Below are 23,862 nucleotides of genomic sequence, written 5' to 3'. Positions count from 1 at the left end.
CACGTCAAAGGGCACAGTAAGTGAGGCTACCCACAATTCCCCTTGATTTGTTCACTCAGACATTTTTTACTAAAGGCTTTTTCAATTTTATCAGTTTCTTAACAATTTTTAACTTACAATTTAAGTTCAGGATTATTTGTTAAAACTATGTTCCAAAATTATTGATTATGCTTAAAATTCAAGAGTAAATTGAATGAGAAGTCGATGTTTGGAGGTGCTAAAAATTGCATACTTTTCAAGATAAAGTTATCAGCAACTAAGATGGTCTCATCATACCACCTGTCAGACATGCAAATTTCCTTTGTTACGAACATTGCAAAAAATCAATACCCTTTCTTTTGCCAACACAGATGCAACTTATTCCCTTAGTTTCCTTGAAAATATTGTGTATGGCTGTCAAAAATCTATGTCGACAAAATTACAAAATTGCTATCTCCTCCGCGGAAAAGGGGTTGATCTTCTCATTATTCACAGTGAGAAATCAGAAAATTGTAATGATCAGAACTATCTTGCCAGATTTTGAAATATGAACCGATTTGTTCTCTGTACAGAAGAAATTTGCTTCAGTTCGGTAAGTGATCTCCGTGTGTACAGATCATGGAGAATTATGGGTAGCCTCACTTACTGTGAAGGGAAACGGTCGTCGGAACTGCGCCTGTGCGAGTTTCTTGTTTTCAAACAATAATATATTTCGTGCACGATATCTAGATGCACCTCATCATCATAGCTGCAACATTTAAATTATACGAAGTAGATTATGACAGACATGTTTTAACTTTCATCAGTCACCATCGTATCTTGAATACAGTGTTTACATTGGTCGCATGGGCCCCATATAACATTTTAGCCCAGTTCCGACGACTGTGCGTGTCCCTTTAACATAGTGAATAATGTTCAGCAACATTATATTGTGGTTTAGCACCCTGGCCCGTATAGCTCCCTATAGATCAGCCTTTTAAAGGAGTGGACACTTTGATGTTCTAAGGGGGTCTTGAAGATTTTTGTAGAAAATTCCAAGAGTCTGCCTTTGAACCACAGTGAAAAAAATCAGCCATGGGTGGTAGAAAAAAAATTGCCAGCATACATGAAGTAAAAAAATATGGCACAGACAGTTATAGACTTGGTTCAAGTCGGTAAATTTAAAAATATAAAATAATTTATAATAGTTCTCTTGTGTCTCTTCTATTTTGTACAAACCTATCCGGAATTTGGCAGCTCACGCCAGGTTTTCCCAGCGGGTTGAGTGCGTCGCGTTTGAGTCTGCGCAGTAGTGAGTTAGTTTCTGCCGGATCGGGTGAAACTCCGCTGTATAGCACAGGCGTACGTATTCTTATACAGTACCGAGGTTCGGCCTTCGGCCTCACAGTGTTCCACTCTCGAACCAGAGTTCTTATCGCGCGTACGCTAATAAGTATCTCTGGCACAGGCAGATTAATATTCATGTGACCCCGAGGTCATTGGAACGTCAATGAACTACTTTTTAACCTGTCGCGCACTGTAGCTATGGTATTGCCACAGTAACGCGCGGCAGTTCGAATTCGTTCCAGCACGCGCACAGTTATCTACAAATTCAAATAAAAACGCCATTTTCTCTTTTCAGTGTTTATTTATTGTTCTTTCTTGAGTATTCATATATACGGCCTTGGTAAATAACTTTGAGTGCAGGAGGGGTCACAATTCAAGAAAATACATCATCAGCAGACGATACAGGGGATTCGCACAAAGGTCAGAATAGGTCAAAGCCTTGTTTCTTCCCGAATAATTGCACTATTTAAAAGTAGTTCCAATGGTAATTGTATTTTTCAAGTTCGTGTTTCGCTATAAACTTATAGTAATTTGTTTTCAAACCGATGAACATTTTTGCATCGAGGGTGGACTTTGTATTTTCGGCGAGTTCGTCTTGGTGTCGGTTTTCGAGCTGACTTCCGGTTTGCGGATCGGTATGTGGTGATTTACCACGTAAACAAGACACCTGTGACAGAGTCATTATCGGCGACAGCGCAAGGAATTGTGGGAAAGACACGCCGATAAGAACTTTGCGGTGGAGATTGCCTCACAGTGTCAGTCACTTCCCATCCGACGACGATCTACGAAACGTTCCGTACGCCTGTGCTGTATAGCGGTCACTCCACTCATCGCGTTCACCCCACTCATCGCGTCCACTCACGGGCGCGCGCGTTTCACATGAAAGCAGAATACAAATCATTGCGTTCACTCCACTCAAACATTCACAAATCACTGACTTGAACCAAGTCTGAGACAGTTAGGGATGGACCATTAGACCTTGGGAGGGGGGGTGGTCACAATGAAATTGTGAAAATTTTTTTTTTACTATTGTAAATTTCTGAATTTTTTTTTCCAATTGAGATTAGCTGTGCAAATTTTTTTTTTCAGAGTAAATTTTCAGATTTATAATTTTTTTTAGTTCGTCGCTGTCTGAAGATAAAGAGGGCAAAGATGTGGTGCCAAGCACCACAAGCGGCCACGCAAGCGGTCACGGGGGGGGGGGGGTCAGGAGAGGGGTGTCCCCCTGCTGCTGTTGGAGCTTTTGAAAAATAGAGATTACAATGGTTATTTGGTGGCACTTGGGGGGTTTTTTTGGGGGGGGGGGTAAGGAGGGGGTGTCCCCCTCCTGCTGTTAGAGCTTTTGAAAAATAGAGATTAAAATGGTGTTATTTGGTGGCACTTGGGGAGTATTTTTGCGGGGGGAGGTCAGGAGGGGGTGTCCCCTCCTGCTGTTAGAGCTTTTGAAAAATAGAGATTAAAATGGTGTTATTTGGTGGCACTTGGGGAGTATTTTTGTGGGGGGAGGTCAGGAGGGGGGTGTCCCCCCTCCTGCTGTTGGAGCTTTTGAAAAATAGAGATAAAAATGGTGTTATTTGGTGGCACTTTGGGAGCATTTTTTTCGGATTACACATCTTCCTCTGAAACATGGTCTTCTTGCTCCTCAATAGCTTCCTATAGTTTTGAAAATTGACTATTTTGGTTTCCTGGCTTCCCTTTCTACTGCGTGGTGAAATGGCTACATGCACCCCACCAAACATCATGCATATCTCATGATTTACAATTGATTTTGACAAGCTGAGAAGCTAAAATAAGCTAAATAATATAGTTAAATTTGCATATTTGTGTTTTTAGAGCAATTGTTGCCCTTTTTTGATCAAAACATCTATTTCTCTGTAGCAGCATGTCCAAATTGATTGGATGTGTATAGATGTGTTGAAATTTCAATATTTGTCTTTTTAGGGCAATTTATGCCATTCATGGTCAAAAAAATCTGTATTCTCTGAAAGGGCTTGTCCAATTTCTTTGAAATTTGCTACACAAAAACGATTATTCATGCAGATTTATTCAGTATTTGCTATCGAGAAACTTTCAAAGTTAAACCCCTTTTGTGTGTTTTTGTGTTGGGATTTGTTGGATAGATGGCATTCTACGTAGTGTATTGTTGAATGTTAAAACATGTGTTGCTGTTGTTTTTTGAGGCTGTTTTTTGAGAAAAAAGAATTGAAAATGCCTTTTTAAAAGCAAAATAATACATAATGACTTGATATGTTGTTTTATCATTATTGACGTGTTTCTACTTGTTCACCCATTCTTGCATTCATCATTGCAATAAAATGCTGTGAAAAAAATGAAACTGATGTGGCCTGCATCTGTTTACCTTGATCTTAAAAGGCAAATACAACTTTCTGTCTTGACAACCATACCATAGTTTCAATGTTTTACCTAGTGTACCTGCTTGGGTTGTACGCAGGAAACAAGTAGAAAACAGGTTCTATAATTTCATAATTTTCAAGTGATCAGAATACAAAAGTCCTGAAAGATAAGATAATCACAACTTCCAGTATAAGGGATACAGTCACTCTAAATTATAAATTAAAATTAAAAATGTGCCGGGAGGATGTACTAAAAAATACAGAAAGTTGCTTTCTGTCGGTAAAATCTAAAAAAAATTCAAAATTTTAAAGACTTTTGCAGATTTTTTTTACGCCTTTGTCTTCTTATTTATTTTTTTTTATTTTGCAAACTAGTTTGAAGATTTTTTTTTTCCTAACTTTCTGCTCTGAAAATTTTTTTTTTCTGTTTTTGACCACCCCCTCCCAAGATCTAATGGTCCGTCCCTTACTTTCATTAACTACTTTTCATTTTCGGAGCGCCCTCTGGGAGTCCCATTTATATATATATTCCTTCATTTTCGGCGCACCCTTCGATCACCAAATTTTCATCTGATTTCATTTTATTAATGCCCTGTTATAATTAATATCTTAAAACACAACTTTTCTGTCGTTTTATATGTACACGTTTTTTTTTTTCAATTTGAATGATCATTTGTTCTGCTTCTGCAAGAGTTTCTCTTCTTTATAATCCCGAAAACATCTGAAATACTCAATTCAGCTCGTCCACATGGCCTGCACCGATATATGATGTGCATGCATTGTTCTTTACTATCGATGTACCAGGCTTGTCATGTATTGTCAACATATTATTAAGTACCTTATGTACATAAAGAGGTACCTGCCCCACCCCCAATATTGAACTCCACTTTTTCGATTTTAAACAACTTTAAGCACAGCATTTGTACTGTAATTTGAAGGGGCTGGGGGTCAAGTAGACAGCCGATAGTCGTTTGCGCCATTTTCGTCACCGCAGAAACACTGGACACGGCTGAGTCAAGGGCCGATGTCTGGTGCAAGCCGACAGCATTTCCGACTCGCACCTTCGGCACTACGCTTGCAACCCCCACCCAACACCGTACGCGAGAGAGACTATACCAATAATAGAAAAAGAAATGGCAAAAGGGACTGTCGAATCACCAGCACTGTGCTCTGTAGTATCGACATTCAGAAGCTGCATTTTGGATTTCTTGGAATTAACAAAGAGTATTGAAGTTTCATTATTTAAGCTGAAGCGTCAATTAGATTGAGTCTTCATAATCATTGCGTCTTTAAAACACTCGAACACTTTTTTGATGTTCTGCCAGTGTAACAGGAGGGGGTCACCCCTCTTAACCCCCTCGCAAAAAAATGGATTAATTGTGTCCTTTCAGATATGTTATTCCTCTCTCTCTCTATGCATTGTGCAGACACAAAACAGATTCTTCTGAGACGGTCAAGTGAGAACAGTTGCCAGAATAAAAAAATAATTGCGGGTGAATCAGAGAGAGAGAAGAAATAATGCTCCAAAATCAATCTTCCCGACCCCCCTATCCCTATAACAAATGGTCAATCCCTAACCTTTCTTATGATGACTGCGTGATGCATGAACCGATACACTTACTTTGTACTTGAAGCAATTTGTGTTATTATTTATAACGCTCTGCTTTTAGCATAGGGTAAGGAATATATATATATATATATATATATATATATATATATATATATATATATATATATATATATATATATATATATATATATATATCCGTGCTTTTCTTTTTTCGATATGAGGCGGGTGATCACACGTGCCCCGACGCGTTGTGTTGAGTGCTCGTAGCCTCAATACTCGGCCACCGGGTCGCCTGAGGTAAAGGCAGGGCCAATGTCCAGCAAGACCGCCACCATACAACATGTAATAACCCTTTCCCCGGGCCTTCACCGCGCTCGGAGTACACTTGAGCACACAGTTATCGCCGAGATTTGAACTTTGTCTATCCAACAAGAGCGCCAATGCGGAAAAGGCATATTCGGCATAGTCAACTGTCGTGTCAAACACCAGTACATCTGAATAATTCCAGCAACCTACTGAGTAGAAGTTCTTTATTCGCAGATCAGAGAGCAGCGGAGAAAACATGGCCTATACCGATTTCCTGGCGTCCTTGTTTCCCGGCTGGTTTTTACGTCCAGATGTTGTATTCGTATCCATTGCCATCACCGTCCTCGGTAGCGTCTGTCTCACATTTGCCAAGTTGTTCCAACAAATGAAGAGGCACGAGCGTGATTTCAGAGAGTTCAACAGCCCTCCAAAACACTGGTTCTTTGGGCATTTGCACATAGTAAGTGTACACTGATAGTTGCATGCAGTCTATCCGTTTAGGGAGCCTTCAGTAATTACAGGGGGTGGGCCGGGGAGTTCCGCGCACACTTGTACCGTAAAATGTGACCTCCCCTATCCTCCTGTCTAAAATGTGACCCCCTTGTCCGACATTCTAAAACGTGACCCCCAAAAAAACACTGCAGTGTTCTCCCAGGAATAACTGAAACAGTATCAGCTAATTTACATAACAATTGGTTCAATTGTTATGTAAGTTAGGGACAACTTATGGAGGGAAGGGCTGTTGTTTTTCGAGGGACAGTCGCAATTTATCACACAAGCATTTTTGAAGAGATATGGTATTTCATACATTTGAGGAAGGGTCACCATATTTTGTGCAACTATAAGAAGGCAAGATGTGGCTGATATAGTTTTTCATCAAAAATATAAAATCATAATACATGGAGTGTATTTGGCAAATTATTGACAATTTTCCCCTACAAACTGTTCTATATCTGTATATTATATATGTTTGATAATATATTTAAATGTTCTTTGCTTGAAGTGCGAAGTAACATGTGCATTTGTGTACAAGAAATTAATTTTGGAATTTCATCTAAAATGTTGGTTCACTGTACACGGTAGTCTATGATGAAACTATGAATAATTTTTTTCCAATACAAAAATAAGTAAATCTGTGCATTTATGTATGCTTGATTGTTGATATTAATGTTCTTGATTAGACTAGAGTGGTTATAAGTCCATGGTTGTGCAAGAAATTTGACTTTGGAATTTCACTGAAATGTTGATTCACTGTACATGGTAGTCTATGAGAGAACTATGCACAATTTTTCCCAATATAAAACTAACAATATCTTTGCATTCATGTACATTTGATGATTGATATGCACTTTCCCACCTGTTGTATATGTTTTTGTCTCTTGTCTTTCATCAGTTTTAACTGTTCAAGGTGTTTAGTGTAGGATACTACTGCATCATTGCTTGTGAAACTTGTGGATAATTTGTACGTATTTAAAAAAAGAATCAGCGTATTTCGTTGGTGATTTCCTATTCAGGAAATATCACACAGACAATTAAAGGTTTGGCCATAAAATCAGCTTCTGTCAGAGGTGACCCTCCCCTAAGATAGGTTTATAAAAAGCAGCCCTCCCCTTTGAACAGTTTTCTAAAAAGTGACCCTCCCCATTTCCCTCGGCGAACCCCCCAATGTAATTACTGAAGGCTCCCCTAGGGATTGAACGTTGAAATCATGGCTACGTTCATGCACACGTATATATCCATGCGTGTCGTATTTACGTGTATATGTGCACACGCAACCCATCTTATTTCACTGTACACTTGTTAAAACATTTTTGTAAACTAGTTTTTTAGCTCCCATAGCCATATGTATATATGGCAATGGAAGCTATTCTTATAGGCTAGGGAAATGTCTGTATGTCTGTATGTCTGTATGTCTGTATGTCTGTCCGTCAACATCAAAAACTCCAAAACCGCTGCACATTTCATCTTGATATTTGGTGTGTACATGGATGATGGGCTGTAGATGAGATTTTGTTCAAATGAAGTTGTCATTGCCAAAAATATGCAAATTAGTGCCAAAAAAGGCGTTTTTGGTAAAAATCTTTTCTTCATAACCGCTGGTCAGACAGCTTTGATATTTGGTATACAGATCCCTAGGGATAACCCAACTTGGATTTGTTCAAATTGTGATGAAATATGCAAATCTGTATTTTTAAGGAATTTTTTGTCATTTTTGGTCAAAAATTTATTTCATCAAAACCGCTCGTCTGACAGCTTTGATATTTGGTATACAGGTTCCTACAGATAAACTTAATATGATACATAGAATATATGAAGAAATCTGCAATTTTGTATTTTTGGTGCAATTTTTGCCGTTTTTGGTCAAAAAATGTGTTTCTCAAAAACTACTTGTCTGATGCCTTTGATATTTGGTATACAGGTTCCTAGGGGTTCTCTTAGTGTGATATAGTGAAATTTGATGAAATCTTCAATTTTTGTATTTTTGAGTCAATTTTTGCCGTTTTTGGTCAAAATATTTGTTTCTCAAAAGTTAGTCATGTGATAGCTTTGATATTTGGTATACATTTTTATACATAATTATGATGAAATCATCAATTTTGTATTTTTGCAGCTAATTTTGCCATTTTAGGTCAGGCCATCCTGCAATGAGCTATCAAAGATCTCAACCTTCTTCATCAATACATGTCACGAAAAGTTGCTCTCTACATAACACAGCAGAGCTCTGTCGACTATTGGGTCGCTTGTTTTTTTCAAAACCGCTGGTCAGACAGCTTTAATATTTGGCTAACAGGTCCCTAGGATGACCTTAGTGAGATGATTTCATACCAGTCAGGAAATACTGAATTTTGTATCCATGTCTATAGTAGCTTCAGGGACATTGGCCCTATGTTCAAGATAATGCGGTGATTCAGTAAGCATTTGAAATGGTAAACTGTATTTGGTGTTGAAATGCGGTAAAAAATAATGAGAAAACATAGCTGAGGTGATTTCAGCAGGTTTGGTTTCCAACAAATATATTCAAATTTTTTTTCAATGTTAAAGAGTGATGGAGGGGGGGGGGGGGCTCCTGGCAGATTTTGAAAAAAATCCAAACAAATGTCAATAAAAAAATCAGCCACAGAAGGTTTGTCAAAAAGAAAGGTGGGATAGTGGGAAAAAAGAATGCGGATAAAAAAGATAATGTTCCTCATCAATCTTCCAGACAACCCCCTTTTATCAAATGGTACACCCCTGATGTATTTTTGTGTGCAATTAACCATGCAGTGTATTTTAGTTTAAGATGTCAATCAAGTTAGGTAAGGATTTGAAAGGAATAGTCAAGTTCACCACAGTTAAATTTCTTAACTTTATCTCTTGTGTCATCATCCTTGTGTAATTGGTTAAGTTTGTATGTTGCTCCAGATGTGGATGTACCAGCTGTTCTGGAAGAAAACAATGTTTACTTTTCCCTGTAGGGTTTCTGAGTTGATGATTATATGTTGAAATCTCTCCATGTATCTGGTGCATGGGCAAAATGTAAATACTGGTTGCATGTTATGTATTTCAGTCTATGTCAAATATTGTAAATGAAAAATCATGAACAGTTTGCTGTGTGCTTGTAAAAGATAACATGTATGTCAATACATATTAAAACTGCCTTGCAGTTTGATTGTCTTAAAAATTATCACAGAAGTAGAAAACGAAAAGAAACTTATCAATTGCTGTAACATATTCACCCTCAGTGTCTGTAGGCCTATACTTAACTATTTTATCATTACATTCAGCTTTTTGTTATATCTTTATCACTCTTCATGGGCCAAGGCACACTTGGGGTCAATGTCATCACTCTGTGCCAGTCTGTGAATGTCAGTCTGTCTGTATGTGTATGTCCATGTTTCATACAATTGTTGGTTTGTTTTGATAACTGTATGGGAGCGAACAGTGATTATTGTCACTAATTTTTTACATTCGCCGGCCTCATATTGGTGCAGTTTGTGGTCAACCAACTTCCTTCCAAGTTTACATGATAGGAAAGGATCCAATCATCCTGAGGGAAACCCAGAATGATGTTATGCATAAATTTTCATTTTCCAAGATTCATTTGCTTTCCAGACTTTGGTCAAATTTTAATACTTGTATAGCAGAGGTAGCCTAGTGTGGTAATTTGTACATCAACTTGATCAAGGATAAAATAAAATATATATATTCTTGAAAAGCAACAATTAACACAGATAAGAATATCCAAACTGCCCAAAGGAAAACAGATCACCGATAGGTGAAACAACATTCAATTAAGGTACAATGCACCTCGGGGACAGATATTCAGACTCTCAAACTTTTCCAATTCTTTTCTGATCTACCACTTGCGGGGCTCATTTTAAATCTCTTGGTGTAAAAAAAACTTTCACAGTTTTTTGAAAATCGAAAATTTTGTTTTGCCCCATAGAGTTACAGGGATGGCAGCCATTTTGAATTTCAAATCTTGGTAAAACTTGGAGCTAATTTGTTATTCTAGTACCAAAATTTGCATGGTGACCCCCAATTTTTATTCTTGATTGTGAAAGAGCATGGTTGAAAGATTCATTGAGGAAAGTTTGAGGAAAAGTTTACGTCTTTCACTTTCAAGGCGCAAGCTACCTTAACCAGACACTTTCTCCATTGTACAGTGATGCAGACATGACAATTGACATCACATATTTTCTATACTTCTGCGCAGCAAGTGTATTTATTCATTTTTAAGCAACTGTGAACAAGTAATTTCTGAAACACCATTGCAATTATTTGCATTGAAAGAAAGTGATGAGTACAAGGGATTTTGTAATATTTGCAGTATAGCTTTCTCTCTCTCTCTCTCTCTCTCTCTCTCTCTCTAAGGTCTCTTGAAAACTCGACACCTCACCTAAGCTTCTGGTCGAAAGACTTGAAACTATTGTGCATAATAAATTAGAGTTCTGTACTTTTTGTTTTATCATCAGCTAGGAGGAGATGAAAAATCTTACCAAAGACAAAGTGTTGTGGCCAGAGAGTATGTTCATTGCTACAAGGTTTGGGTTGGACCATTTACGTGTTTTCTTACATTGGTTCATCCAGATTTCATCAAGCAATTAACTGTCACCACAGGTAAATCAACATGGTCGTCATTTAAAAACAATGACCAGTTTTGACTTTGACTCAAGCAGCATTCAAAACATTCACTGCATTCCATGCAGGGTACACAAAAACAATAGTGCAAAAACCTCAAAGCATTTCCCATAATGTATCAGTGATGCAGATTAGTGTCATTGGCCTTTTCAAAGGTGACTTAGAAATTGAATGTTTAGACTGAATCCTCTCCTCTCCACGATCTTGAATGTGGACTTTTTGACCAGGTCTTTCCATTCTAACAGTTCTCGTTCAACTCTTTGTACTCTTAGAAGAATAATTGCTGCTTTCAACCCATTGGTCTGTATCATATTCCAGTAGAGAGTATAGAATTATATTCAGTAGGGAAAGCAATATTGAAATATCTCTAGCATCCAACATGTTCATTCCATACAGGCACCTGCGTGTGTGTGTGTGTGTGTGTGTGTTTGTTTGCTTGGCATTGTACTGTCATTATAGCGTTGTTAACCGGTGTGTGTGTGATGTGTACTTGGTGTTGTATGGTCATTATACCGGTTAGTGTTATCTACTGGGGTCTCGCATCATAATGTCATAATGGAATTTTTTTTTATTATTAGGATTTGCATATTCACACAAACTGCTAGGATGTTTATCATGCTTGTGAACAAACTCCCCAGCTGCAGCAATCAAGTGCTGTGTCACACTCACACACACAAGAATTCTGATGAAAACCTTCAAAAGTTCAAACAGCTGTTAAGATCCATTGCCTCATATATACTTCTATATCTTGCTTATGGTGGAAAAATAAGGGCTCATGCTTAATTGTCACATCTGAATTCATTTCAGCTTCCACTGCCCATATGACAATCATAAAAACACTTCCATATCTTTTACAGATTCCATTACATTTTGAATGGAAATATGGCCTTTTCCCCTTCTATAGAACCCAAAGGTGAATTTCTGTACGGCATGGTACGTCCATGGCTTGGTGATGGTTTGTTACTGAGCAAAGGGCACAAATGGGCCAGGAACAGAAGATTGCTAACCCCTGGTTTCCACTTTGATATCCTGAAACCGTACGTCAGAATCTTCAGAGAGTCAACACAGACTATGCTGGTATGAGAATTTTAAAGAATTTGGTGTCACATTCTGTATGTCTGATATAAATGCTAAATACTGATGAGTAACTGAGTAGTGGAGAAGACGTTCATATGTGAGAACAAACATTAAAGAGTTTCATTATTGTTTCACAGTCTTGCAACAAGCTAGAGTTAGTCATTGTTATGTACTAGGACCCTTAAAAATCAGTGACCCTTTCATAAGTCTAGCGCCCTCCTGTGGCCACTGTGAATTTTAATTCAGTGGCCTCGGCTTTGACTTCAAATTCACAGTGGCCACAGGAGGGCGCTAGACTTATGAAAGGGTGCAAGTTTGTATAAAATCTCATACACAGTTCAGAATTTCAGGTAAAACTAAAATTTCCACCATATATGTTTAAATACATATGAGCAAATATGTATCAACAATGCAATTTTTGTATAGGAAGACTTTGAAATTTTGTAAGAAACATCTAAATTAATATGCATTCACAGATTGTGGCATCAGTAATTTTTAAAAAGTACCACGGTATGCATTTGAAGGGCCAGAAGCTGTAACTTTTGATGAATCATGTATTGATTTTGAAAATTCTCTCTGAAAAATTAGAAGGAATCTGGTTTTTTTCACATTAATGATATTAAATTGGCACTTATTGGCATATCAGTCTTATTTGACTTACTGTCCATATTTATAATCTTGAAGTCACGTTTTCTTTCCAGTGTAGTGATCTGCAGCTAGTACAATTCAATTGAAAACCTGAAAAGGTAGATCCTTACACCTTAGTGATCCAGTTTTCTTTTCTGAATATGACTTCACAGGATAACTGGGCAGCTATGGACCACAGTAAATCATTTGAAATTCAAGAGCAAATCAGTCTAATGACTTTAGATAGTCTGTTGAAGTGTATCTTTAGTTATGAAAGTAACTGTCAAATCCAAAGGTTAGTATACTTCTGTGCATGATGTAGAAAAGCGCAAAAGTTGAACAGAAAGTTGGAAAAAAGACAGTATAAAACTATGTATGACCAAAAAGATGGATGACTTATATTTGTTAGGTGAATTAAACAAATTCAAGATCTTCAGCTGAAAATATTGTGTCATTTTTTCAATATTATGTCACTGTTATAGTATGAAATTTTTTAAATGTCTTTAGCATAAATCTAAATCTAATTTCGTTTTCAGACAAGATCCCTACATCAAGTCAGTGTACCTGCTTTCCCATCTGATTGAAACCCGCTTCATTTTTCCACCCTACTTGAACGACCTGATATTCTACAATAGTTACCATGGTTACAAGTTCAAGAAAGCCTGCAAGTTTGTCCATGACAAGGCTAGCCACGTGATCCAAGAGAGAAGAGAAAGTCTCCAGTCTGAGAAGACAGATGGAAATGACGGGAAGCAGAGAAAGGGGAAATATCTTGATTTCTTGGATATACTTTTGTCAACAAGAGTTAGTAAAATCACCCTCGTCCAAGAATCATAATTATTGTAATGTATAAGCTGGGACATCAAATTTTCATGTGCACTTAGCTATTGAAGAGAAAATACCATGAATTTGGCAATTTTGTAAACTAACCAATTTTGAGTTTTGCATTCACAGTTTTCCAGAATGCCATATGGTGCCAAGTGGTATTCCATTTGGACTAATGCACAAGAAAATATGTCTTGATTGATTAACTCAGTCACGCCATACATTGGGGGGACATGATTTCTTTGTCTCAATCGGGCTGTCAGATTTTATCGCAGGGGAAATAGCTGAATTTGGTAATTCTTGTATCTGTTATGTATGTTAGCTAAAGTTCAAAAGCCTGAGTAGCCGCACTATATATATTTTACAGTGCTTTTATGGTTTCTAGGGCTTATTGTTATGCTCATCAAGAATTTCAGATTCTGTAAATAACACACTCATACAAGACTTGTGTAAGCAAATCTTTGGAGTATAAATATGTTGTTGGACGCACCCCAAAAATGGCTGCATGTCTATACCGATATCTCATCGTGCTATGGCTGCACTGTACACCTCTAAAGAAATGTGGTAATTTAAAAGTGACCGTAAGCTTCTGTGTTGCTGACAGAGCAACAGTGACCGCAGCAGAAAAATTTGTTTGTTCAGAGGCTATTTAATGCAAGCTTAATCTGAGTTTGTGAAACTGCCCACAGAAATAACTCATAAAATTTCAAATATTGCAGAAATAGCAAATTCCTACCATGCCAGTATATGTCAACATGGGATGTCGACTTCAAAATTGGAATAGCAAATACAGAGTTTCATGTACAGAAAGCTGAAGCAAAATTTGATTCATGTATTCATGACGAACATACGAAAGATGCAGCTCCTTGAATTTTGATGCTTTTCACCCTATTTCCTGGTGTACAGGTCCTAGTGTTGTATGGGATAGAATAATAAGGTGATTGAACCAACAGTTGATTGTGTGGAAGACTTTGAGTCATTGCAGGAACAGCCGCTCTGCAATGCTGCCATATTCTATTTTGTACATGTGTTCAAGAACAAGACAGATGAGTGTAATAATAGTTTTCTTAACATTACTATGATTGTATCCCAGTGTAGACTAAAAGATTCAACTATGAGCAGGTGCTCTGTAACCTCTGACCCTGAGGTCATAGTGCAATGGAGCACACTACACAGGGCCGAATCTCCAAGACTAATCCCCACTCCCCACGTTTAGCTGTATTATCAAAGTATGAACATGCAATTATCTGAATCACGTCTTTCTTGTGTTATTTTTGCTCCGGAAAGGATGAAGATGGCAAGGGTTTGACTGATGCCGAGATCCGTGACGAGGTGGATACATTCATGTTTGAAGGTCATGACACCACGGCAACAGGCACATCCTGGATCCTCTACAATCTGGCCAGGCATCCAGAATACCAGGAGAAATGCCGACAAGAGATTGATGAGCTGATGTCTGGCAAGGAGGAGAAAATCTTTGAGTGGTAAGTTGTGTCTTGCTTTCACATACAGATCTTGATGGTGTGTCAGTGAGACGGCAACAAGTCTTACATGTTATAAATACACTCATTACATGTCAACAGAATGACATACAATAAGTAAATATGGCCAATAGAGGGCAGTAGATCAAGTGAGGTAGGGTTTCAGAAGATCTTGTTGTTATGTTTCGCCAAAAATTGTGATGTACTTTTTTAAACTTGTTATGATGTGTTACTGCAGTATAGTTAAATTGGTAAGTGTTACACTGACAATCCAATATTCTCTGAAACATCATTGATCGTGTTGGCTTGTCTCTGAAGGTCAACAAATGAAATATATCAATCAAGTGCAATGTGTCATCTTTGTATCATTTTTTCAGACGAAATTATTTTAGATCCTCCCAACCTATTGTGTTCTTAAAAAGGTAGCAAGCAAGAACTCTTGTCCTTATAGCTTTCTAAGCAATGTGTTACAAATTCTACTTTACTGCTGGCAATATCATGATTTCTTATGATCTAAGCTATTTTCATAGCAACAATTCATTTATATAAACATGTGGAAGTGTAAAGTTCTCACACAGTGCCCTGATAATAGACTGAATGATTCAGCTATGTGTGGGCAGTCCGGTGCTCAACGACCCCTGACCCTAGAGTCAGAGATGGCAGAGCATGACCCAAGGATGAGGTCATGGAGCGCCTGCACATGGCTAAATCTTTCAGTCTACCCTAATTACCATAGGTATTTTGTTAGAGCTATTGCTGTGATTGTATTTGGTTTCAGGGAAGATTTAAGTAAAATACCGTATACCACCATGTGCATCAAGGAGAGTCTACGTATTCATCCACCAGTGCCGTATGTAGCCAGACTTCTCACCAAACCGTTGATTTTTCCTGATGGACGGAGTCTACCAGCAGGTAATACTGTGTGAATTCACCCAATATCACAGAATATCATATCGTCATGAACTTGACTATGCCATCCCCTTTTTAGCTCTGCTGTCAGCGACGTGGAGCTTATCAAATGGGTTGATTTTCCGTCGTCGTCCGTCGTCATCATCGTTGTCATCCGTCGTCGTCCCTCAACAATTGCCTTCTCCTCGGAAACCGCATGTCCAATTGCTTTTATATGCAGTTCACTTTGGGTGACCTCACTTAAGTTTGTTCAAACCGTGGTGAAATTTGCATATTTGTATTTTTGGGGCATTTTTTGGTGTTTTTGGTGAAAAAATCCTACTCTTAAATCGCTTGTCCGATTGCTTTGAAATTTGATATGCAGTTTACTTAGGGTGACTTCAGTCAGATTTATTCAAATCGTGGTGAAATTTGCATATTTGTATTTTTCAGGCAATTTTTGTCATTTTTTGTAAAAAATCTTTAAAAATCTTCTTCTTCAAAACTAACAGTCAGATAGCTTTGATATTTGGTACATATGTCCCTAGGGATGATCTATTTCAGATTTGTTCAAATTGTGCACAAATATGTAAATTTGCATTTTAAGGCAATTTTTGCCATTTTTGGTCAAAAAATGTCTTTCTCAAAAAGTACTGGTCTGATAGTTTTGAAACTTTGTATACAGGTTTCTATAGATGAACAAAGTAATATATTGAATTTCTGATGACATCTGTAATTTTGTATTTTTGGGGCAATTTTTGCCATTTTTGGTCAAAAAATGTGTATTTCCAAAACTACTCATCTGATAGCTTTGAAATTTTGGTATACAGGTTTCTATAGATGAACTAAATGATATATTGAAATTATGATGAAATCTGCAATTTTGTATTTTCGGGGCAATTTTTTCCATTTTTGGTCAAAAAATGTGTATTTCCAAAACTACTCATCTGATAGCTTTGCAAATTGGTATACAGGTCCCCACAGATTGCCTTAATGATATTTATTGAAATTATGATGAAATCTGCAATTTTGTAATTTGGGGGCAATTTTTGCCATTTTTGGTCAAAAAATGTGTTTCTCAAAAAGTACTGGTCTGATAGCTTTGAAAGTTGGTATACAGGTTTCTACAGATGAGCTAAGTAATATATATTGAATTTCTGATGAAATCTGTAATTTTGTATTTTGGGGCAATTTTTGCCATTTTTGGTCAAAAAATGTGTATTTCAAAAACTACTCATCTGATAGCTTTGAAATTTTGTATACACGTTTCCTATATGATGAACTAAATGATATTTATGAAATAATGATGAAATCTGCAATTTTGAATTTTTGGGGTAATTTTTCCCATTTTTGGTCAAAAAATGTGTTTCTCAAAAAGTACTGGTCTAACAGCTTTGAAATTTGGTATGCAGGTTTCCATAGATGAACTAAATTTGATCTTTTGAAATTATGATGAAATCTGCAATTTTTATTTTTGAGGGGCAATTGTTGCAATTTTTGGTCAGGAAATTTTATTCTCACAAAACTACTCATCAGATAGCTTTGGTTGGCGTTCTTAGGGATGATCCGATGTGATATATTCAAGTATGATGAAATCTTCAATGTGTATTTTTGCAGCTTATTCTAGCCACTTTTTTTCTGGCCACTGCATTGAGCTATCAAAGATTTTCCACGTTCTTCATCAACATGTATAAAAAATAGTTATTCTCTACATAAACACAGCGGAGCTATATCAGCCGCTAGGTCGCTTGTTTTCTTAAAATATTCCATTTACTGTAGACTCACAGTGGGTTTTACCAAAGTCTTTTTGATAGCAGGGGTACATGTACACTTTGCATTTGCAACCTCTGCTACTTCAAAAGACCACGTTGAAATAGTTAAAGATCATTTCAGAACAAATCTTTTATGTTGCTTTACATTGTGGCATGCCTTGGGGCCCACACTTGTCTCTTCCTGATCAGAGTGTGTATTGTTTTGCATCTCTTGTTTACCCCTTTTCACGACCATGGTTTCACCCAAACCCATCGTTGTCAATAGTGATTGTGGAGCTGTTTACAGGGAATTTCGGGTGACAGGTTCACCATTGACATTTACTGGCCTCTCTGAATACTTAATGATTTGATACATTTGTTTGTTTCTGTGACTTCAGAACTACATTTTACATCGTAGAAATACATTTAGCACTATGCAGCATGTAATGTTGATCTCAGGTTTCTTGTTATATTTGAAAATTGAAAGTAGATAAACCAAAGGGAAACTTCAGATTTCTTTGCTTTTGACATGATAATAACAAATTTAATTCTTTATTTATTTTTTTATTTATTTCTCCATTCACTTATTTATGTTTTTCCATTCATTTCCAACTTTTGTGTAGGCAATACTGTCGGGATTAACATCTTTGCATGCCATCACAACCCCCATGTGTGGCCTGATCCAGAAGTATTTGATCCTGAAAGATTTTCACCAGAAAACACAAAAGACAGGTCACCATATGCCTTCATACCATTTTCAGCCGGGCCAAGGTAGGAGCTTTTTAATGTTAAAGCCCCACTAGCTGTAACTCTTGAAATTTCTTGACCTCAAAATATCTATCTGTTCTGTCCTAGTTTTCTCTGAATTCTACCCTCTGAAGGGATATGGGCTTTTACTGCATTAGGAAACCATTTCTTTGTGAAACATTTGACGAGTAAATTCAAATTTAACAGTCATTTTGATATTCCGCCATTTTCTAAAAATGTTAATATTACAAAGAAAACAGAACATACAATTTCACGATTGAAAACATTCACCCTATGCATTAAATTGGACTACTCTGTGCAGTTTATGTGAAGATTTCAGTGCAGATATGCATAGTATCCACGGTTTTTGCTTTTCTGCATGAGGCTGTCATTTAATTTTGGGCAAACATTCAATCACAGTGTAATCTTTGTCTTGTTTACAATTGAATATACATCTCAGTTGGTAGTTAATAATAAGTGTATACACATACCTAAATTAGTACATTCGCACACAAACTTAGTTTTGCTTTAAAGTAAAATAATGCTAAAAGGTACAGCTGGTGGGGCTTTAATATTTCACTTTCCACCATGGACAATAGGTTCTCCTGTCGATTCTTCAACAATGATAATAATTGTACTGCTGTACCTTTGGTAACTTTTCAATAGAAAGACTTTCTTTGCAGAAAGTTAATATATTAAACTGATGTTGGGTCAAAGGTCAAGGAAGAATTTATCGGCATGAAACCAATAGTTGACTATTTTCCATTCATTACATACCAAAGGAATACAAGGCAATGCAATGTACAATACAATTATATATAAATACCAAAATGGTAAATTGCACATAAGGCCGATCCATAAATTCAATTTTTCAATTAGGAGACAACTGATTTAGTTCTGGTGACAAACGTTCCAACTGGAATTCGCTCTGAAAGTATATTGACATTTCAATGTTGATTTCGATTCATGTCAAGAAATGACACAGATTTCACACAGATTCACAAATATTTCAATCTGTTCATTGTTCTTGATTCAATGAATAACCTGGAAATACAGTGACAGTCTCTAACAAAATGGCCATATCATTTTGTATTCCAATACAGAAACTGCATCGGCCAAAATTTTGCAATGAATGAGCTCAAGGTGTCAGTTGCCATGGTAATACGCCACTTTGAACTGTCAGTGGATAGCAGCAAGCCTGTCAGCCGGGTCAACCAGGTCGTGTTACGTTCCAAGAGCGGCATTCATCTCTACATCAAACCTAGAGAACATTCATAAATCAGAATCTGTGTAGCAGGCATTTTAAGGGGATGAAGTTTACCATCTAGTTCAATTGTCAACGGCAAAGTTGCACTAACTATATATTCCACAATTACATGAGATAGCGTATGCGCCTTGAAATTGAAAGTCGTATACTTGTACTCAAACTTTCCTAAGGGAAACTTTCCACCATTCTCTTCTACAATTAAGAATAAATATTGTGGGTCACCATGCAAATTTTTGTACTATAGAAACAAATTGCCCTACTTTACTGATATTTGACATTCAAAATGGCAGCCATCTATGCGAGCTGTATGGGAAAAAGATTTTTTAGATTTTCACAAAAATAAGCCAGTACAAGCTTTTAGTAACTCCATGGGCTTCAAAATGAGCCCCAAAGTATTATTGTAAAAGTTTGAGAGTCCCCATAGTTCTTCCAGAGGTGTATTCTGCCTTGATGAAAACCATGATACTCAATCATCGTATACTGGAATGTTTGTTATTCAAAACTTCAGCATTTTAAACTTAAAAAAAAAACTTTTTCTTCAATTTATCATGTTTGAGAGAAGTTCAAATCACAATTTCTCATTAAATTTTTGCACTCCCAAAGTTTCATTAAGGACGGGGGTTCCAAATGAAATACAAAAAGCTTTGTTTCCCATTTGCATGTTTCAATGAACCATGGTTCCTGGGTGGAGTCTGACGACTTCAAATGAAAGGATAATAATGATAGTTACATTAAAATATTAAATAGAAGTTTCTTATGCAGTGAAATCTTTTGAAGACTATGTACTTTTCAGCTCATGCTCTATTTACAATGGATGCGTCTGTCATTGAAAGATAGTAATTTATCAAAATAAACAAATAAAATGTTACAAATATCATTTAATTTCAACACAAAATCTCTATGGGATGCAAATTGGAAAAAAAATCTGAAGAGCGTAGTGTTCATTAAAGTCTAAGTACTGACAGTACTTAGACTTATAAACTGAGTTTTCACAGAATTTCTATAAATACCGAAAATCATGGTTCATAATTAAGCTTTTTGTTGCAATTTCTCACAAATAAGTATTATCTTTCAACAGAGTTTATTTTTCTGGAACAAGTCGAATGTGTTTTGTGTACTTGTTTTGTTTGTAATGTACCTGTTGATGTGAACTTTTTTGTGAATTATTTTGTAATTTACATCTAAAATCTGTATGTTTCAAAATGCATTTCCATGTTCAAGTCAAAGACAAGCAACCAGCACAATTTAGGAATGTCAATGACATTTAATTGAGATAAAGTGTTCAGCCAAATAAGTATTTCACTTTCTCTAAATAAAGATGAAAATATTTCTTATCAAAAACAGATGTGTACCAATGTAACACATTTACAGTTTCAGATCATATTTCTGCTAGTAATTGTTCCTTACCTCGGACTGTTGCATGCCAATCTAGTCTCGGTTACCCAGTCTGCAATTTGGGCTACCATTCAGCCCCCCCCCCACACACACACACACGCACAAACATCTTAGCGAAATCTTGTTCAAGAATCTTCGAGCAAGAATTGCGGAACACAGACAAGAGCAATGCATTGTGGCAGCACTTGATCTGTGATGTAATGACTAGTATTATGGTTTGAGACAAATTTATGGAAAATATAGCAACAGCATGTTCAAGGATATGCGGAAGTGGCTTTCAAAGTTTCACCTCAATCTGAACTGTTCATGTCGGTAAATAGTTCACACATAGTTCACACTCATTACTAAGTACGGACTTCAAAAGCCACCGCTGCATAACCTTGAAGTTATACATATTTCGTGACTTTGTCTCAAAATGTAATGATTACATCATTGATAAATTGTTTCTAGGGTGCTGGGGTGGATGAGAGCCCTGCAGAGCAGTCTGGGTAACCCATACTGAATACCCATCTTGAAAATGAAACTTGCAAACTCTCTCTGAAAAATTTCCTAAGGAAACTTTAAATCCCTCCTTTTGATAATCAAGAATGAAAATCAGGGATTCCTCATTATATTTTTGCATTCAAGAAACAGTTTCCCTACAATTAGTTTATTGATATCTGAAATCCAAAAGTGCTGCTATGTCTAGTGAATTTACACAGACAAATATTAAATTTTCACCTTCCATAAAGAAACTGAGACAATGTTAACATCATCTACTCGACAACAGGCTGCAAAATGAATCTACATGAGTAGCAGACTGGGAAAATATTGTTAAAATATAAGTATTTGAACAACTCTATCCCTGAATAGCATATCCTTAACATGGTTCAAACTCAAAGTGTTCAACATATGTACCTATCTAATCCACTATTTTCGAATCTTTGTTTTTCATCGACCTTAAATCAAATGGTTCAATTTGCTTTCTCTCTGACGTCATTGAGAATATTCTAGTGTGTGCCCGAAGGAGAAATACAAGAAATTATAAACTTATAAACTGGACAAAGGTGCGTTCATCCCTTTGTGTGAGTTATAATATCGTTGGCAAATAGTGTACTTGCGGAACTATTAAGTCGGTAAATGTAAACAACACTTGGGTCTGAATGTCAGTTGTTCAAAATCTCACCAAAAAAATGCAAAAAAAAGTCCTCGTGGATTACATAGTCTCTGCTGGATCCACTGTTTGGGGGAGCTTTTCACAATGGCTGTCATTTTCTAATAATTTGGTGAGAAAAATCAAATACCTTGAAGAAGAAGTTTCTTTATAATGCAAGCAGAAATTAATTTTGCCATTTTCATAAAACAAATCTTCAAGTTGCAAATTCAGTTATCCCCTCAGGTTTTCAAAATGAATCGACACAAAATATTGACTAGCTAAGAAATGTCAAATTTCAGAGCCGAAATTTTCAATTGCCTAATATTTGGAACATAGATACCTCGATGTATACACTGATTTTTGTATGTACCAATCTCCAGCGATCGTAGTACTGTGCTGTAAACGCAATTTTATACTTTAGAATTAAGTTCGTGAACCTTTTGTAACTTTCAGACTTGTCTGAGCAAATTTCACTTTTGTTTTCGATTATAATATATTTAGGACCATTAGTTTATTCAAACGTTATGCAAAGACAGTGTACCATAATAACATACATTTGCATATCAACTTGTATGGCGACACGATCCAATATTGCTGATGTTTCGATTTTCTCTTGTCCAGAGCCATTACGCAGACACGCGTTAACAAATCTTGTTCAAAGTCGGTAGGAGGGCAATGTTCTACGATATGCATAAACATGTCAATTTGTGTTACGATTCAATCCAATATGGCCGCTGCAAGGACAGCCGTTTGTTACTATTTTTCATTTCCAAAGCAATGTACAGTGTACTATCATGGACGTGGTAGCGATTTACCTCCTTGCTACAGTGTTCATTAGATACATACCGAAATTGGATATGTACTGGGTAGGTACAATGTACTGTAAATGTACATATAATGTACCTTAACCTGTGTCGCTATACTGTCCAACATGGCAGTGGGTGACCAGTATGTTATGATTTTCATGTCTCCAGTCGTTTAGCAGATACTAATATGACGGAACAGATCGGTTTCAACCGATCATACTATAAGGGCGGTGTGCCATAGCGTACATACGTATGTCAGTTTGTCATTGCGATATGACAACACTACATACAGGCATGATGGGGTGCATCACAGAGGCCACATGGTCCCCAGGCTACTTTGCTTAGTTCAAACGAAAAGTGTGCATGAAACACAATTGGAACTATTTTGGGATAATTGGATCTTGTGATTGTTCAAATTGTTAAGTGCCCTATAGCTTAAAGTTGCAATATTACAAATTACCCACAGAAACAAATGTATTGCAAAAAAAAATAATCGTTGATGACACAGTCCCCACTTGTTAATGGGTACTTTGATTACATGTCCTAAGAGGATAGAGTCCTCTTCATTAATTGAGACATGCCCAAGTTTTGGCTAAGGACACGAAAAAATTGTAACAAAATGGCTGCCATGCAGCCATATTGGATCATATCAAGAAACAAATTGACATACATATGTATGACATAGGTTAATGTCCTTGTACCAACTTTGAATAAAATCGGTTAAGATATGCCTTAGAGTATTATGGCCCTCGACAGGAAAAAATCGTAATAAAATGGCCGCAAGGCAGCCATATTGGATCGTATCACATAACAAATTGACATGCATATGTATGACATTAGTCAATCTCCTTGTACCAACTTTGAATAAAATCCGTTGAAACATGTCTGAGTTATTGCTCTGTACATGAAAATATCGTAATAAAATGGCTGCCTAGCGGCCATATTGGATCGTATCACATAACAAATTGATGTACATACGTAAGACATAGGTCAATGTCCTTGTACCAACTTTGAATAAAATCGGTTAAAACATGTCTGAGTTATGGCACTGTATATGAAAATATTGTAATAAAATGGCCGCCTGGCGGCCATATTGGATCATATCACAAAACAAATCGACATGCATATCTATGACATTGGTCAATGTCCTTGTACCAACTTTGAATAAAATCGGTTGAAACATGTCTGAGTTATGGCTCTGTACATG

At 36.8% G+C, this 23,862-nt stretch overlaps 1 protein-coding gene across 1 annotated transcript; it reads left to right on the top strand.

Annotated features, from left to right (window-relative positions):
- Positions 1–5,548: 5,548 nt before the first annotated feature.
- On the top strand, positions 5,549–20,660 carry LOC139114295 (leukotriene-B4 omega-hydroxylase 3-like). The gene is made up of 9 exons (XM_070675907.1): positions 5,549–5,995; positions 10,491–10,635; positions 11,561–11,733; positions 12,534–12,655; positions 12,897–13,164; positions 14,473–14,669; positions 15,445–15,578; positions 17,929–18,076; positions 19,156–20,660. The coding sequence occupies exons 1-9, from the start codon at positions 5,792–5,794 to the stop codon at positions 19,328–19,330; spliced, it is 1,566 nt and encodes a 521-aa protein (XP_070532008.1). The 5' UTR covers positions 5,549–5,791; the 3' UTR covers positions 19,331–20,660.
- Positions 20,661–23,862: the final 3,202 nt, after the last annotated feature.

The sequence above is a fragment of the Ptychodera flava genome, chromosome 16 (genome assembly GCF_041260155.1).
Source record: "Ptychodera flava strain L36383 chromosome 16, AS_Pfla_20210202, whole genome shotgun sequence".
In the NCBI taxonomy this organism is placed as follows: Eukaryota; Metazoa; Hemichordata; class Enteropneusta; family Ptychoderidae; genus Ptychodera; species Ptychodera flava.
This window is presented reverse-complemented; position numbering and strand designations above follow the sequence as displayed.

What these genes read in the sequence shown, in the direction of transcription:
- LOC139114295 (XM_070675907.1), top strand. Translation starts at nt 5,792, where the DNA reads ATGGCCTATACCGATTTCCTGGCGTCCTTGTTTCCCGGCTGGTTTTTA. An exon ending in GCAATTAACTGTCACCACAG is followed by an intron (nt 10,636 to 11,560) that starts GTAAATCAACAT and finishes CCCCTTCTATAG; the next exon opens with AACCCAAAGGTGAATTTCTG. An exon ending in AGTCAACACAGACTATGCTG is followed by an intron (nt 11,734 to 12,533) that starts GTATGAGAATTT and finishes ATGACTTCACAG; the next exon opens with GATAACTGGGCAGCTATGGA.